At 41.6% G+C, this 19,295-nt stretch overlaps 1 protein-coding gene across 1 annotated transcript in view; it reads right to left on the reverse strand.

Moving 5' to 3' along the window:
- FRMD7 (FERM domain containing 7) overlaps positions 1–2,978 on the reverse strand; it is a 55,510-nt gene extending 52,532 nt beyond the window's left edge. Inside the window, exon 1 of the mRNA XM_063433537.1 lies at positions 2,878–2,978. Within this exon, the coding sequence (XP_063289607.1) occupies positions 2,878–2,934 (57 nt within the window). The 5' untranslated portion in view covers positions 2,935–2,978. The remainder of the gene's footprint in view (positions 1–2,877) is intronic.
- Positions 2,979–19,295: the final 16,317 nt, after the last annotated feature.

Genomic DNA, 19,295 nt, shown 5'->3' on the forward strand with positions numbered 1-19,295 from the left:
ATGGACCCCTGTAGTATCGGCTGGCTGGGAGGGAGTAAAAGTTGATCATTTCCACCTAGCACTGTGTGGGAGGGAAAGAGGATGCGGCAGCGGACACAAGCAGTATGGGGATGAGAGGCTGGACCTCTGCTGTTGCAGAGCCTCACGCACACTAACATCACCCTCAGTCAGCATCACCCCTAGGACTCCTCCTGGGCACAAAAGGTAAGCTAACAGGGTGGGTGGCTGCAAATGTAAAAATTATAAAATGTATGTATCTATGTATGTCAGTTTGTGTGTGTTTATCTGTGTGTCAATGTGTGTGAATCCGTGTGTCAGTGTGTATCTTAATATGTGTATCTGATTGTGTGTGTCTGTGTGTATGTGCCAGTGAGTGTATGTGCCATTGCATGTATCTGTGTGTCAAGGTGTGTGTTTATGTCAATGTTTGTATCTGTGTGTCAGTGTGAGCATATGCCAGAGTGTGTATCTGTGTGTCAGTGTGAGCATATGCCAGAGTGTGTATCTGTGTGTCAGTGTGTGTATGTGTCAAGGTGTGTGCATGTGTTTAATAAATAGTTGTTTTCTGTCATAATAAAATGGCATGTCCTTGTTCATGCACATTTGGTGACTGTGTGTGTGAGGAGGAGGGGGGAGCAAAGGTCTTTACATTCATTGGCATCATGCTCAGTATGTTTAAGGCAAATGCCGCTAATGCTTGTCATTGCGTTGGATTTAATTGGCAAATTGTGGAGATTGCTGTGCACCTGCTGTAGGTCTATATTGCTTACATGTGAGAAGCATCTGATTGGACCAAATCACCGATGTTCGTAATCTAACAGCGGGCAGATAGAGCTCCAGTGTAGAGGCTGCCCCTGCCCTCGATTTCAGGAAAGCAGAATGGCATTTTGCAGCCTTTTTTTAATCTCAATCACAAAGGGGTCTACATAAAGTTAAACATTTATTTTTACAAAAATATATATTTTTTTTTAATCTAATGTTAAAAATAAATATAATGTTTTTTGTTTTTTTTTAATGTCAGAGTGCTCCTTTACGAACGAGGAACCTCATTGGACTTTTACACATTTATTACATGTTTTGGGGGGATTGACTGGTATTTAGTAGGTGCCCCTTAGCTATCATCATTTGTGACCTGACTGACTTATCCCGTATTAATCTACTGCATGTTTCTAACAGGAAATGGATCAAATGCCTTGGAGTGGAGTGTTCAAAATCTGTTCATTCTCTGGAAGAATAAAGCAAATGGACAAAGCCATTAGTTACAATAACATGTATATAATAGAAAGCTTTTCCATTACTCGTCTTTATTAATCCAGTTCACGGTAGAGATTTTACAAAACCTGTATGATTAGTATCTGTATGTGAAATTTAACAGATCTTAAATATAGAACCATGAACGCTACCAATATACTTTATGTATCATTATGTATGTTCCAACTGAGGTTTGTTTAATCGGAAGAAGCTTAAACAATATAAAAGAGAAAATAGATGGGTTCCTAGATTGTTATTGCATATAGTTACTAGCTAGAAAACCAGTGAAGAGTTTTTACTCAATCACCATTTGATCCATAAACCATTGATTATTGTTAGGCTATTTTGGACAAAATAAATTCTGAAAATTATTAAAACAAAATATAGAAGGTTTAACAGTCAACTACTTTAAAACAGGAAATCAAAATACACTCTCTTTCCACAGACAAATCCCATTAAAAACATTGAGGTAAGCAACAACAATGTCTTCACAATCCTTAGATGCCCCCAAAAAACATTTATGTTTTTATCCGCAAGCATTAATGGATACATGTTTTAGCTATTCTTAATCCTAGGAGCTTCAGCATCGATAGAGAGAGAGAGAGAGAGAGAGATACAGACAGACGGACAGACGGACAGACAATAGACAGATAGATAGATAGAAAGAGAGAGAGAGAGAGAGAGAGAGAGATGAGATATACAGACAGACGGACAGACGGATAGACAATAGACAGATAGATAGATAGAAAGAGAGAGAGGGAGGGAAATATAGATAGCTAGCAACAGAGATAGATAGATCGCAAGAGAGATAGGTAGATCACAAGAGAGTGATAGATAGAGAAATAGATAGCGAGAGATAGATAGATAGATAGCGATAGATAGAGAGAGATAGCGATAGATAGAGAGAGATAGCGATAGATAGATAGATAGCGATAGATAGAGAGAGATAGCGATAGATAGATAGATAGATAGCAAGAGAGAGAGGGAAAGATAGATAGATAGCAACAGAGATAGATAGATAGATAGAGAGAGAGATAGAGATAGAAAGATAGATAGATCGCAAGATAGATAGACATAGAGATAGAGAGAGATAGCAATAGAGATAGATAGATATTAACTGTATTAGTCTAGTGAGATATACACATATAAATATAGCAAAAGCTGAACACTCATTTACTTGATATAAAAATAAGTAGACAACACACACTCTTAATGGCCTAAAATTTCATTAATTATGTATCAATATCAAACAATGAATTATTATGCTCTAAAGTCCCTAACCAGCTGCAAAGTACAAGCAAAACAAATACAAAATAATAATAATAATAATAATAATAATAATAATATGAGGATCTTTGCAATATTGTATTTAAAATACTACACTCACAACTTACCAGAAGTAAAAAATATTTCTAAACACACTCCAAAGAGACATGAAAGGGTTAGCAGGAGATGATGACATTCATTTACGAATAATTTATATCTGTATTATACTACTGCTTTGTATCAGGGAAATAAAGCATAAAATACAAAATAAAACCAGCATTGTAGTCTCATTAGCTAAATACCCTAGCACAGGATTCCTGCTCTATGTACAAAATCACATTTTTTATTTTATTTACTTACATCCACAACAAAGGTCTTCTGAGAGTCATCCAGAAATTGAACTTTCAAGTGCAGCATCTTTGAGCGTTTGATTCTTTAGAATCTGCTGTATGGTGGAGCTGCATCCTTGTGTGTGCAGTGTCACAGGCTCAGCCTATATCCAGCTGCAACCTTAGCATTCCAATATGAACCTGAGTGTGTTTACATGGTTCTAGGCTTCTACAACCAAACATCACAAGACAATCATACGGAGCAGGTTTGTCCCATCCTCTGTACCGGTTATGTATATTATGTGCAATATTATGTCTTTGACATATGTCGGATAAAACAGTATATAACCATTTCTAAGTGCCAGGGCGACTTGGTGCCCAAGGATTTCTATTTTTCATGTGGTAGCAGGATCGCATTTACCAGTTCCAGGGCCCTAGGGGAGAAACATTTGTAGTCCCCCCCACTCTATTTCTAATATGCATACACACAATACACAAAAATATACTAGCACACATACACACTGACCGATATACAGAGACACACACTAACACAGACACACACGGTGATTTACTACACAAGTGAACACTGCACTGAGTGTGTTGAGTCTTTTTTTTTTTTAAAACTCTTTGTACAAAGAAAATAGATTTATTCCTTGAGTGTTTAGTCCACAGTGCTGCGGAAGCAACAGTAGTACTGCAAGCAGAGTTCAGTAAAAGCCTGTATTCTTGGAGTGTGAGCACTGTGTACATTGTAATGTTTAATCTCAAAGTCACACACAATATTGTTTAAGTACTAGTAAATCCCCAAAAAGCCACCTATTTTTCAACACAAACTTCTATTTTTTCTTTTTTTTTCAATTCTTTATTTTTATTGTGCACAGGTATACAAGTTCTCCTGCCTCGTCACAACAACGAGAGCAAGAACATGCAATTATTACAATGAAACAGGTTACATAAAGCATGAGTCCTTAGGAATTAATACTTTGCTTCATTTTGTGGCGTTGGCACATTTTTTAAAATGATAGGAAAATACAAGAAGTATCCGTACACATCTGACATGATATAAATAGTGCCCTATTGCCATCAATACGACCTGTGTGTTCGGACGTGTATGTGTGACAGCGTTTATGTATCGCTCAGGTGTGTAAGGTGACAAGTTTTCTGTGATATGGAACACGCTTATAAACAGGGAGTATGAGAAAGGTAGTAGGGCTCAAGAGAGTACCTGGCAGCAGGCCTGTCAATACGTGAGTAGCAGGTGACATGGCCCCGTGTGGACAGCACAACATAGTACATTTAGGCTAAGATTGACATACAATTGCTAAACTTGGGCGAAAAAGACAAGAAAGATAATACACATTTAAATGTTGAAGGTTACTTAAGTGATAAGCCAGTCTCAGTTGTGGAGGCTGTGGTAGGGTCTGGGCAGCGTCCTTAGCAGCAGAGGCAATGTGTAAGGGCCTCTACCCTCTCCTGGGGTGCGGGTGCCCTGTCAGCCTATGCCTCGTTTATAAGAGGGCTTTGTATATGCTTGAGTGTGGGGCGTTGTGGGTGCCGTTGTTTTCCTCGGCCACCCGTCTTTACGCAGATCTGTGCTGATGTTGCCGGCATACGGTGTTTTCGGACGGGTTGATGGGGCGCTCTTTGGCAGTGGCTGTGCTCGATGCTGTGTGGTAGGCCCGCTTGCTGGTGGTAGCGTTGTGGTTCTCTGCCATGCATTGGGTCCGGTGAGGACCCTTGGGCCTTTTCGGGCTGGCCTCACTGTATGGCTCTGTTGTGTTGGTTTGCGTGCGCGCGGGTGAGGCCTCCGTCTGCGGCGCCATCTTTGAGATTGTGCCAGGGGGTTGCCAAAGTGGCTGTAGCAGGGGTCCTTGGGTTTTCTGCCAGGCGAGTTCGCCGGGTCTACGGTCTGTTGCTGTCTGCTCTCAAGGCTCACCCAGAAGGTGTCGATTATGGCTTCAAGTCGTGCCCAGGTGAGGTGCCATATTGTGCTGCTGTGTTCACACGTGGCGTCCGCCATTGTGTGATTCCCTGCTTTTGCGGGCGACCCGCTGGGTGTCGTTTTTTGTGCTTGGATGAGCCTTGGTGCCAGGGGTGGTTGGACCGGGATCACCCCCACCGGTCCTGAGGGGGGGAGCGGGTATGCAATAGCTCGGTACCCCCAGCATTTGGGCGAGGAGAGCGGCCGTCTCTCCTCAGCTTCGTCCGCCGTAGGCCGCAGCCTGCCTTCGTCGGTTCAGGATTGCGGGAGGAACTCGAGTCTGGTATCATCGGGTTCGCCAGGGTGCCCCCATCATGGGTAGCAACTCACGGCATGATTTCAAGCTTAGTAGCGGTGAGTTTTCTCCTTATAGGTAGCATGTATATCGGGAGCTCCGACCGATCGGCTTGCAGGTCAGGCCCCGCCCCACAAACTTCTATTTTGACTTAATAATGTTGTGTAAGTCTACACAATACGCAATCACATCCCAATTCATATTGATAATGGAAACAAGCCCAGTATCAAACGGTATTGTGTGGTTGCGTTCCTCAAACCACCTTTAGCAGCATTGCCATGGCGCCTCAGCATTTTAACACCTATACCTTGGTCAAAAGGACTACTCACACCTCCAACCCCCACCTCCAGAAGTGTCACTACTGTAGTAGTATTCAGCCTCAGTCGAATTCTAAGAGGATATATCGGGTGGCCCCTGCACTTATGGTCACCCAATGCCCATCTTTGATCAGGGGGCCTGGTCAGGTGCCATGGCCTTTAACAGCGTGACTGGGCCCCCTGATCTGTGTAATGGGGCGGTGCTGGGAGGAATTGAGTCACCTCCTCCCAGCATACAATCGAGCCAAGCGGATCAGGGAGGAGGACCAGAGAGTAGGAAGCCTGACTCCCATCAGACCCAGCAAGATGCCACTTGACACCAGGGAAGCCACCCTCCAACAACCAAAAAAGTTTAGAAACAGGCGGGTGGATAAAACTGTATGTAATGTGAACTTATGTTATCTGTGTTTGCATGTGTTATTTGTGTGTCTGTATGTGTATCTGTGCATCAATGTGTGCTCCTGTGTATCTGTGTGGGTCATTGTGTGTATCTGTCAGGATTACTAGTTGATCCAGCACGTAGAATTGTGTCACACAGATGACTAATAGGTAACGTATTACTGAGCTTAAGGATGGCTGGACTTAACGTACCAAAGAGTAGTCAAGAAACTTGCCGAGGTCAGGGGATACAGAAAGAGACACAATGATAAGGGAAAGCCAGAAATCAGGGGTACCAGAATACAGGGAAGTCAAAACAAAGCCAGAGTCAAAAAACAGAAAATACTTGAATCAGGAACGCACTCTCAGACAACCACTAGGGAAACCACAACAGGGCAATGAGGAAAGGTAATTTTGGGTTTAAATACCTGCTTTACCTTTCTGATTGTCCGAGATCGGTCTGTGACCCCAAAATGTGCGCACGCAGTGCGTGCGTGACGTCACATGCACGCCGACGTCGTTAATCACGTGAGCAGACGTGGGGGGTATAATTTGCCATGGATCCGCAGCGGCCGGCGTCCATTAGCATGCCGCAAGTGTCAGTCATGCAGACACACGGCCGCTGGGTGCAGAGACCTCAAGGTGAGGAAGAACATATTACAGTGTCATTGTGTGTATGTATATGCATATGTGTCAGTGTGTATCTTATCTGTGTATCTTTGTATCTGTATGTGTGTTAGTGCATGTGTCTGCATGTCTGTGCATCTATTGCTGTGTATCTGTGTGTGTCAGTGTGTATCTGTGTTTTTGTGTATGTATTTGTGTTAGTGTGTGTATTTGTGCATCTGTATGTGTGTCAGTGCATGTGTCTGCATGTCTGTCCATCTATACCTGTGTATCTGTGTTTTTGTGTAACACAGATACATACATACTTCTCAGCATTCAGACTTCAACACTACACTCAAATACAACCTTGCATTCAAATATCAACATTATATACAGATGCAAACCTACATTCAAACAAAAAACATTACACACAAGTAAACCACTGCTTTCAAATGGCAACACTACACACAAATACATCCCTACATTCACACACACTTACTCCATACTAAAACATGCTTACATTCAAACATGCAAACACTGTTTAGCGCCAAGTGCAATCTTGCAAGAATGGGCCCAGTTGTCTAAGTATTGTGGGAGTTGTGCGACAGGAATCTACCTTTTTTCCCATCCTTGCGATAGAAGGGTCACAAAATTATTCTTGCACCAGGGTCCTATCTACTTTGATTCCGCCACTGAGCCACAGGATAGCGGGACTAGCATGTCCATTGCATCTGCTTCAGCACCCAGGAGGTGAATTGTTTTTCTTGTTTATTTAATGCTGCAATTGCTGACTAAAACTCAAAACAAGCAGAAATGTTTGTAGCAGCAGTGTCAGCTAGGCCCACGTGTAGTATCATCATGGTTGTAAATAATTGCTTCCCCAAATACAGACTGAAAGTACCGTTAGCAGTAGCAGGACTAGTGCAACTATCATCGCCACTAGGACTCAAAAAACATTGAAATCAGTGTTTCCCCTTAATCTTTCTGGAACCCCCAAGAAGCAACTAAGGAGAGATCAGCAGAATCTAGTTCACTGGGCCAGTGGAGACAACCTTTACTGAAGAGATAGAGTAATGTCCCCAATGTCTTGTATTGATGGAGGTGGTGATACATCTGGTGATTATACCACTCTTTCCCCCACCACTGCAGACATATTTTATTTAACTATGACCCAGGAGGCACTCAACTATGACCACTAGGATTTACAAGAGGATACTCTAGGGAGGACATGCAGCAATCCACTATTTTCTCCAGCTATTGTGTACTCTCCTACTGCATCAAAGTCCATCTCTATCTACTTTTGAATCTCTCCATTAAATGGAGACAGTTGTAACATCATCTGCTACTAGTCCCACAAGTAACTCAGCCACTGTCATTATTGCTACCACAACCACCAGCCTTTCTATTAGCACAAGTCAACCAAGTACTAATGTGGAGGCTAGTGTTATGACAGCTTCCACCACCATTGATGGTCATTTATCTGTATCTTCAGTTGTCACCAGACAAATAGTTGAAGCTAATGTATTGCACTGAGGCACAGTTTTTGATCCTTTGAGTGCCTCCAAGAAGATAGATTTGAGCTGTGAGGGAGTGAGTGGAGAAAGAGTGGTCGGTCATCTCACCGCTGATGGAATAAATCTACATCTGAGAAGACAACAGAAGTTGGTATTGTGAGAAATGAAGAAGAAAATTAAATTACCAATGCAGACAGCAGAGCCATTGGTACTGCACCTGATTCTGCGCAGTTCTTACCACCTACCAATAGCTGTACCTCTTCCACTATTACCCTACTATCACTATCAGAACAGGGGGGATGTTTAGGATAGTTGAATGAGGCAGATTGGACAGAGACAGTCAGACTCCTCATCATTCCAGGGATGTGTCCACCAGGCCAGATTTTGTTGAATATCATTCCTGGGCCACGTCAAAACAGCAGGCTAACAGAATCACTTGTCTAATTGCCAGCTGATCGCTGTAGGAGGATCTTATTTTTCTATGATAGAAGAGGAGCGCTTACCACAATACAGGGCTTGACAAATTTGTTTGGAATTTATTTGTATAATGTTATCATATCCACTTTGAGGTGACGTTTTCTAAACTAAAGAAGTTTACATTTGTTAACCTTTCTTCATACCTAAAATGTTCCATTCTTTTTATTAATTTTGTAGCCCTCCTCTGCACTCTTTATAGTGCCATAATATCTTTCTTTAGAACAGGTGCCCAAAACTGCACAGCATATTCAAGATGTGGTCTTACCAGCGATTTATAAAGAGGGAAAATTATATTCTCCTCCCGAGAATTAATGCCCTTTTTTATGCATGACAATACCTTACTGGCCTTAGCGACTGCTGATTGACATTGCACATTGTTGCATAGTTTGTTGTCTATAACAATTCCCAAGTCCTTGTGTGTAGTTATCTCTAATTTGCTTCCATTAATGGTAAAAGTTGCTTGTTTAAATTTCATCTACATTAAATTTCAGTGCCCAGTCCTCCAGCCTATCTAAATCCCTCTGCAGCAAAGTAATATCTTGCTCACATTGTATTACTTTACAGTTTTGTGTCATATGCAAACACTGAAACATGACTTTCAATCCTTTTTTCAAGATCATTTATAAACATGTTAAATAGAAGGGGTCCCAAAACGGAACCCTGAGGGACACCACTTGCCACCTCTGTTCAGCTTAAAAATGTACCATTAATGACAGCTCTGTACTCTATTAAGCCAATGTTCCACCCAAGAACAAGAATTTCCACCTAGACCGATTTCTTTGAGTTTGAACACTAATCTGTTGTGTGGAACTGTATCAAACGCCTTGGCAAAATCCATGTAGATCACATCCACTGCAACACCCTAATCTATACTTCTACTTACTTATTCGTAGAATGCAATCAAGTTAGTTTGACATGACCTGTGCTTCATAAAACCGTGCTGATTTCTGCTGATAACCATGTTCTTCTCAAATAATTCACGAATATTATCCCATAGTAACCTTTCAAATACTTTCACAGCCACAGAAGTTAAGCTCACAGGTCTATAATTTCCAGGCAAGGATTTTGAATCCTTTTTGAATATATGAACCACATCCACCTTCCTCCAATTTCATTTTAAAGTTTAGCGAATCTAATAGTCTTTTGGCACACATTATTAACTTCCTTATATCTATTCTAGGATGCCTCTGATTTGTCAAATTTAAAGGCTTTGAATGCCCTGTTCTTATTTTTAATTTCTTGATTCACTTACCCACTAAGCCATTTTGGTTTCAATTTGTTTCTTTTATATTTATTACCCAATGGCACATGATGAGAAATGTACCTTTCTAATATTTGTTGGAAGATATTCCATTTACCCTCAGTGTTCTTTTCGCAAAAAATTTTTTTTGGGAGTTTATGCCAGTCAATATATTGTAAAGCTCCCCTTAACTTATTAAAATTGGCCTTTTTAAAATTATATGTTTTAGTATACCCTATGTGCTTTTGTATTTTTGAGTGTATTTCAAGGGACACTATATTGTGATCACTATTTCCCAAGTGCTCAATTACTTGAATGTTGGTCAAAAGATCAACGTTGTTTGTTAGAGCCAGGTCCAGACAAGCGTCCATTCTAGTTGGTGCTTGTACATGAAGTTGTGACACGAAGGTGTCATTTAACAAGTTCAAAAACCTAATTCCCTATGCTGAACTACTAGTCCCTCTGTCCCAGTTTATGTCACACAGGTGAATTTCATTTCGGCAAATTCACACAGGCAAGTTTTGTTCCTGAAATAGAGCTTAAGAAAAAAGAGACTTAACATGTAACACTAAAATTGAAATACCATCAATGTTACTATGGTATATGGCAATAAACATTTTTATTGTAGCACAATGTTGTACAGTAGTATCTCCTTGTATAAATGCGCATTACATTCACCAGCAAAAACATTTTTCAGCTTCCAGGTTTCAAAAATGGAGGTGCGCATTAGATTCAATGGCGTATTAGATTCAAGTAAATACGGTAGTTATAAGACCTAGTGTCCCTTTACCTTAAATTAATGCCAGTGATATTAAATGACATCATCACATTTTGGTCCATAAAACGCCCTATTTCCAATAACAGAACCTCAAATCAGCTGTTATCTCAAAAAAATATTAGTAATTTCATTAAAAATATTTGTATTTTGAAACGTGCACCATCTCTGCTCAATAAACACACTTTCTGCTCATTGATTATTTTTGAAAATCCTTTCATGCCTTAGATTTTTTCATATAGATACTCATTAATCCACCAAATGTCGGCTGTGTCAGGATGAAGTGCTAACCTCACTCATTCACTTTACAACCAAAGATAATGGTGTCATTTCCTTGGGACACCGCAAGCTTGTATTTTCCTCCCGTAACCCATTTTAAGATGGAGCCGCTTGTAAGTAACCAGTGCTACTTTACATTATGAAAACCTCAGTTAAAAAAAAAATAATGAATCTGAAAAAGCAATTGAGTATTGTTCTAGATGGGAGAGGTATTTTAATGTTAAGTTACAGGCAGAGAATGATATTAAATATTTACAATTGCACGTTAATTGAATAGCAAATAATAATAATAGCTAAACAGAATTACTTTCACAGATAGCTCTTCAGTTGTATTACAAAAAACCTTTTACTATGTTAGAGAGGTAACTACATAATTCATGCAGCTTATAGTAGGAAAATGGTTCATCAGTAAATACAAGGCGGCCATGGGTATGCTATTCATCATAACATCTTAGGCACTTGCATGACGCATGCTTCAGATTGTACTCTAGTGGTTTTGTATACCATAGAGTTATTCAGCTGGAAATAATGGTATAGTACATTTTGCATGTAAGCATGTCCTAAAGAGTATTGATTTTAATAGTCACAATCTCTATAGGACTCATTTTATTGATCTTGGAAATATTAAATGTTGAGCTGACTCTACTGGGAAGTGACCCGAAATCGTGAACTTTGAATAAGTACAGATTTCTCCCCTAACCTTTGTGAGAACTGCAGTTTCTCAATGTTTTCATCATTCTCAGACAAGCAAATTGCTGATGGTGGGAGTCAACACCTGGGACACCAAAAGGTTTGCTCAAATATAGCAAAAAAAGACCGTAAAGCAAAGATTGGGTTGTTTTGTGGTGAAATGTTTAAACACACAAAAATAAGCCCTGTGCTCAAACTCTCACTGCTCCTGTAATGCATATAGCATTCACCATCTAAAATACATAGAATAAAAATCCCCCCCAAAATAAAATAATTAGCAACATTCCAACTGTTAGTGTAGGACTCACCTAAGAGTTTTGCTTTGTTGATGGGTCATGTGAGCTTGCACTTAAATAGCCACTGCATCAGTACTAAAAATCGACTGTTGGGGAGGAGGGGAGGGCGGTAGGGCTGGCCTGACACTCAACATGGCCGGACGCATTTCTTCTTTTTTTTTTTTTTTTATATTTCTTTATTTCGAAAAATATTTAACTTGTTACAAATATAACATATTAGTCTTATTACATTTATAATTATACAATGTAGATAATGATAAAAATACATTGTTACATTCAAATTGATGGTCTTTAGTTATTAGATCAATTGGATAATTTTACTTGCATGTAAGGATATTCCTTTCATACTTCATTCATTCAAGGAAGAGAAAGGGGGAGAAAAAAAAAACAGAAGTAAAAAACAAAACTTGTCCCTTTGGGTTTGCTAGGATCAGTGGGCAGGGTGGTCTGAGGGGGTGGAGTCCTGAAGTGATTCAGTTTATAATTTATTGAGAATCCTTATACTGTGTCCAGGGATGCCAAATTTCTCCATACTTATCTAATTCCCCTTTCGAATTAATAATAAAATCCACTTTCCATTTTGCATTGAAATTCTAATTGGTTATGTACTTCCAACCAGTTTGGTGGTTCTATTTTTTTCCATGGTCTTGCTTCACAGATCTTAGTGGCCATTAAGATATGAACAATTACGTTCTTTTGTATTTTATAACCAGTAGGAAGATCAATATTAACCCCTTAAGACCGCAACCAAAAGTTGTGATCCAAACAAAACATAAACAAAACCTGGCATTTACGCTATATGTCTGTCCAACCGTAATTCACCTCTTTCATATTATGTGCATCCACACTTATTATATATCATTTTATTCAGGGGAAACAGGGCTTTTGTTTAACATCAATTATTTAGGTATGGAATAAAATTTAATATGAAAGAAATATTAAAAATGGGAGAAAATAAGAATTTTTTAAATCTTTTTTAGTTCTATGTGACATTTTAACTATGAATGTCAAAATACTGTTTACTTTTACTGCAGTATCATACACATATTTGTATTCAGCGATGTCTCACGTGTAAAACAGTACCCCCTATGTACAGGTTTTATGATGTTTTGGGAAGTTACAGGGTCAAATATAGCGTGTTACATATTTCATTTGTTTTACATTGAAATTCGCCAGATTGGTTACGTTGCCTTTGAGACCATATGGTAGCCTAGGAATAAGAATTACCCCCATGATGGCATACCATTTGCAAAAGTAGACAACCCAAGGTATTGCAAATGGAGTATGTCAAGTCTTTTTTAGTAGCCACTTGGTCACAAACACTGGCCAAAATTAATGTTAATATTTGAAAATACAAAAAACTAATTTGAACGCAAATTTTGGCCAGTGTTTGTGTCTAAGTGGCTACTAAAAAAAACGGAACATACCATATTTGCAATACCCTGGGTTGTCTACTATTGCAAATGGTATGCCATCATGGGGGTAATTTTCATTCCTGGGCTACCGTACGGTCTCAAATGCAACCTGGCGAATTTTAATGTGAAAAAACTGAAACGCAAACCTTATATTTGACTCTGTAACTTTTGAAAACAACATAAAACCTGTACATGAGGGATACTGTTATACTCGGGAGACTTCACTGAACACAAATATTAGTGTTTCAAAACAGTAAAACGTATCACAACAATTATATCGTCAGTGTAAGTGCCAAATTGTGTGTGAAAAATGCAAAAAATGTCACGGTCACTGACGATATCGCCGTTGTAATACATTTTACTGTTTTGAAACACTAATATTTGTGTTCAGCGAAGTCTTCTGAGTAAAACAGTACCCCCCATGTACAGGTTTTATGGTGTCTTGGAAAGTTACAGGGTTAAATATAGTGCTAGAAAATTTAATTCCCTGAACTTTTGGCCTGGGTTGTCAGGCAGGTCCTGCAAATTGTAATTAATAAAATTACCTAATTATGTAAAATTATCACATAAATATATACATATATTATATATATATGTGTGTGACTTTCATCAGGACCTTCAGACAAATTGGAATAAAAGGTTTTTACTTTTGACAATTGAAAAGTCCTTGAGTGCTGGCTTTTTTCCAAACGCTATACATTTGTGCAGCCGCGCACCGGGCAGACACTTGAGGAAGGCTGCAGTGCAACTCCTATCAATCTCTGTATATATATATATGAATAAATAGTTCTGGTATACCTAATGTAATACCCAGGAGAGAGGGAGTCTGACTAACACTAGGTCGCTCAAAACTGGAAAATATATGTATATCATTGTAACGGATCGCCTGGCACCCCGACCGGGCACCTCCGTTAATGGATGCTCCTAGCGCTTCCTGAGGACTCCAAGCACTCTGGCAGACACCACAATCACCGAACCGATGCAGCATATGAATCTTCTCAAGCATAGGAATGCTGTAGACCGTTGAATAGGAACCATACGAATAGGCTTACACTCCTAGCAGTCAACTGGAACAGCATGCAATAAATCCTTCCCCCAATAATGAGACGACACTTCACTTTGAGGGTAAAACAGGAACTCTGGACTGGCACATCCAGCCTGGCTTTTATTTCCATCTTACACATTTAAGCCTGCCCACAGGGGAGGTGTAAAATATCCAATAGCATAGATGTTACCTCCCACACATCTCCTCCCCTTAGATTAACACTTAACCCAATTACACATACAGTTAAAACATACTTTCTACCCAACTTTCATAACTCTAAAACCATACATCACATTCACATAAAAATACATATCCACAATCAATCCATTCAGGGGAACAACATATTAAAAAATTGCATGAATCAGACCAGGGGTTCAAAAGTTAGTAATAGTATCTTTTAAAACCCCTGTCAGCATGACTTTCCAGCTCAGACCGGTTACCTCCCACAATGCCTCAAAATCCCTCCCCTCTGGCCTGGAGATAATTGTGGCGAAACCGAACTCGCCACGTGTCCTTGGAGGGGGCTGCTTGCCCGCCTCTTGCCTTTGGACTATGGACCAGACCTTATGTGAATGTGTTAACCCAGATAGTTATGCCATGGAGCCCATTCGTGTAGTTAAAGACTTCGGCTCCGTGGCGAGTGAACTGTGTGAGTAGGATCTGCGCGCTATTCGGTAGTTTTGTGCTCGCAGATCCCAGCGATCTGGGGATATGTGAAATGTCTGTGTGTTATGGATAAAAAGTAACTTTCTGTATTTTAAAGTATTTTATGTCTTTTACTGTCTTTTTGTCTACCATGTGGGTAATGGAGTTTTGCCTCAGTCCTTGGAGATAATTAGATTCCTTCCTCAATTATCTCCAGGCCAGAGGGGAGGGATTTTGAGGCATTGTGGGAGGTAACCGGTCTGAGCTGGAAAGTCATGCTGACAGGGGTTTTAAAAGATACTATTACTAACTTTTGAACCCCTGGTCTGATTCATGCCATTTTTTAATATGTTGTTCCCCTGAATGGATTGATTGTGGATATGTATTTTTATGTGAATGTGATGTATGGTTTTAGAGTTATGAAAGTTGGGTAGAAAGTATGTTTTAACTGTATGTGTAATTGGGTTAAGTGTTAATCTAAGGGGAGGAGATGTGTGGGAGGTAACATCTATGCTATTGGATATTTTACACCTCCCCTGTGGGCAGGCTTAAATGTGTAAGGTGGAAATAAAAGCCAGGCTGGATGTGCCAGTCCAGAGTTCCTGTTTTACCCTCAAAGTGAAGTGTCGTCTCATTATTGGGGGAAGGATTTATTGCATGCTGTTCCAGTTGACTGCTAGGAGTGTAAGCCTATTCGTATGGTTCCTATTCAACGGTCTACAGCATTCCTATCATTGAGAAGATTCACATGCTTCTCAGATTCAGTGGTTGTGGTGTCTGCTGCAGTGCTTGAAGTCCTCAGGAGCGCTAGGAGCATCCTTTAACGGAGGTACCCAGTCGGGGTGCCAGGCGATCCGTTACATTGGTGGCAAGCGGTGGGATGGCGTCCTAGTGCGAGTTAAAGCAGCTCAGAGACACTGTTTGGATTTACAAATTGAGGGCAACGCTAGCACTCGTGCAGCGCCCCTGGGAGCAGACTAGTATGGAAGGTTCTGGCTCTGGAGATGATTGGCTGGCCGAGGTGAGGCAGCGAGTGGCCGAGTATGGGGATGATATACCCATGGAGACACACCGGGTGATCTGGAACCAGGTCATGGCCGAGCGAAACACAAGGCTGGACCGAGAATTCCGGTTGGCAAAAGAGAGGAAGTATGCTCAGCAGCAGGAGCATTACAGCAGCCGAGTAGAGGCTGCATCCGAGGAGGTTAGCCGTCTTTCCCTGAGGCGGCGGGAGGAACCCGAAGTGGGGGTCCTCATAGACTAGTCCTGTGAGGAACCACAACAGGCAGGTAGAGATGGGACCAAGGTCTCTCCACCGGGATGCTGGGCAGCCGGCCCAGATCCCCAGCAGCAGCCAGAGTTGCCAGGTGGGGAAGCAGGTGGCCCTTACTCACAAATGTTGAGGGGCCTCACGGATTGGTCCTGGGAAGACCCACAGATGGCAGGTGGAGATGGGACTGCGGTCTCTCTACCGGCCCTACAGGGATGCTGGGCAGTCGGCCCAGATCCCCAGCGGCAGTGTGCGTTACAGGGAGCTGAAGGTGCCGTTCTTGCTCCCCAGCGGCAGTCTACGGTGCAGGGAGAGGAGCCTGTTATCCCCTCTCCCCAGCGGTTGAAGGTGTGTAAAGGAGAGGAGTTTGTTATTCCCTCTCCCCAGCGGCAGCACAGCTCACCAAGGGGAGACAGTAAGCCCCTCACCAGCGCAGATGGGACCGTGGTCTCTGCGCCCTGCCTACAGGGAGTACAGAGGGTCAGCCCTGCTCCCCAGCGGCTGAAAGTGTGTAAGGGAGAAGAGTTTGTTACCCCCTCTCCCCAGCGGCAGCTTAGCACACCAAGGGGAGACAGTAAGCCCCACACCAGCGCAGATGGGACCGTGGTCTCTGCGCCCAAGTTACAGGGAGCTGAAGGGGCCGTCCTCCCTCCCCAGCGGCAGTGTGATTTGTTGGGAATTGGGAGCCAAGTCTCCATTCCCCAGCGGCAGAGTATCCAGCAGGGAATGGAGAGCCCAGCCCCCTTTCCCCCTCAGCAGGACTCTGTGCTGGGAGGAGAGACAGTCGGTCTCCCTCCGCAGAGACGGGAAGTATGTATGGGAGAGGAGATTGTTACCACCTCTCCCCAGCGGCGGATCATTAATGTACTGGGAATAGAGAGCCCAGTCTCCATTCCCCAGCGGCAGAGTGTTCTAATGGGAGAGGAGCTGGTTACCACCTCTCCCCAGCGGCAGCTTAATGTACCAGGGGGAGACTGTAAGCCCCACACCTGTGCAGATTGGGACAGTGGTCTCTGCACTTCCAGCACAGGGGGTAGGGACGGTCGGTCCTGCCCCCCCACAACAGGGCTGTTTAGCCAAAGGGGAGTTAGTCTGTCTCCAGCAGCAGAGCTGTGTACCCAGAGGGGAGACGGTCGGTCTCCCCCTCACACAACCAGGCTCCAATCAGGCTACTTCAGTGGTAGCGCTGGCACCAGGGCAGAGTACCGCTGGTCTCTGCCCACTCAGCAACCCACCAAGGCAGACTACCAGTCCCCCACACAGCCGTGGTGAGGCACCTGGACCTGGACAAAGTTCTCCTCTACCCAGGTGTAGTAACCAGTTATTGTGGGTGGGAGGTACTGCTGTTTGTGCTTCATGGGTGGGTTGCTGGACTAACCAGGGCACGGACCGGCAGGAGGTCAGATACCCTGTTAGTCTGGGGGGTAAAGGGGAGAAGTGTGGCGAAACGGAACTCGCCACGTGTCCTTGGAGGGGGCTGCTTGCCCGCCTCTTGCCTTTGGACTATGGACCAGACCTTATGTGAATGTGTTAACCCAGATAGTTATGCCATGGAGCCCATTCGTGTAGTTAAAGACTTCGGCTCCGTGGCGAGTGAACTGTGTGAGTAGGATCTGCGCGCTATTCGGTAGTTTTGTGCGCGCAGATCCCAGCTATCTGGGGATATGTGAAATGTCTGTGTGTTATGGATAAAAAGTAACTTTCTGTATTTTAAAGTATTTTATGTCTTTTACTGTCTTTTTGTCTGCCATGTGGGTAATGGAGTTTTGCCTCAGTCCTTGGAGATAATTAGATTCCTTCCTCAATTATCTCCAGGCCAGAGGGGAGGGATTTTGAGGCATTGTGGGAGGTAACCGGTCTGAGCTGGAAAGTCATGCTGACAGGGTTTTTAAAAGATACTATTACTAACTTTTGAACCCCTGGTCTGATTCATGCCATTTTTTAATATGTTGTTCCCCTGAATGGATTGATTGTGGATATGTATTTTTATGTGAATGTGATGTATGGTTTTAGAGTTATGAAAGTTGGGTAGAAAGTATGTTTTAACTGTATGTGTAATTGGGTTAAGTGTTAATCTAAGGGGAGGAGATGTGTGGGAGGTAACATCTATGCTATTGGATATTTTACACCTCCCCTGTGGGCAGGCTTAAATGTGTAAGATGGAAATAAAAGCCAGGCTGGATGTGCCAGTCCAGAGTTCCTGTTTTACCCTCAAAGTGAAGTGTCGTCTCATTATTGGGGGAAGGATTTATTGCATGCTGTTCCAGTTGACTGCTAGGAGTGTAAGCCTATTCGTATGGTTCCTATTCAACGGTCTACAGCATTCCTATGCTTGAGAAGATTCACATGCTTCTCAGATTCAGTGGTTGTGGTGTCTGCTGCAGTGCTTGAAGTCCTCAGGAGCGCTAGGAGCATCCTTTAACGGAGGTACCCAGTCGGGGTGCCAGGCGATCCGTTACAATAATTGAGGAAGGAATCTAATTATCTCCAAGGACTGAGGCAAAACTCCATTACCCACATGGCAGACAAAAAGACAGTAAAAGACATAAAATACTTTAAAATACAGAAAGTTACTTTTTATCCATAACACACAGACATTTCACATATCCCCAGATAGCTGGGATCTGCGCGCACAAAACTACCGAATAGCGCGCAGATCCTACTCACACAGTTCACTCGCCACGGAGCCGAAGTCTTTAACTACACGAATGGGCTCCATGGCATAACTATCTGGGTTAACACATTCACATAAGGTCTGGTCCATAGTCCAAAGGCAAGAGGCGGGCAAGCAGCCCCCTCCAAGGACACGTGGCGAGTTCGGTTTCGCCACAATCATTTTTTATTTTTTTATTTATATATAGGTATATATATAGTGATATATACGTATATACTTATGTATATAGATATATATTATTTCGTTCTACATGTATTTTGATATCAATATATATATATTAATTTTAAAATACAGTTAGAACGAAATTACACATGTATAAATATTTTTTATCTATTTATTTTTTATTATTTTATTTATTTGATTTCTTAACGTATTTATATATTTATTTGTTTTTATTATATATATAAAAATATATATAATAACAATTATATATATATATTTAATCAATATCATTGTACGTGTATTTTGCTATTAATATATATATATATATATATATATATATATATATATATATATATAATTATGTATATATTAATATTAAAATACACGTAG

Source organism: Pelobates fuscus, chromosome 9 (assembly GCF_036172605.1).
Source record: "Pelobates fuscus isolate aPelFus1 chromosome 9, aPelFus1.pri, whole genome shotgun sequence".
Taxonomy (NCBI): Eukaryota; Metazoa; Chordata; class Amphibia; order Anura; family Pelobatidae; genus Pelobates; species Pelobates fuscus.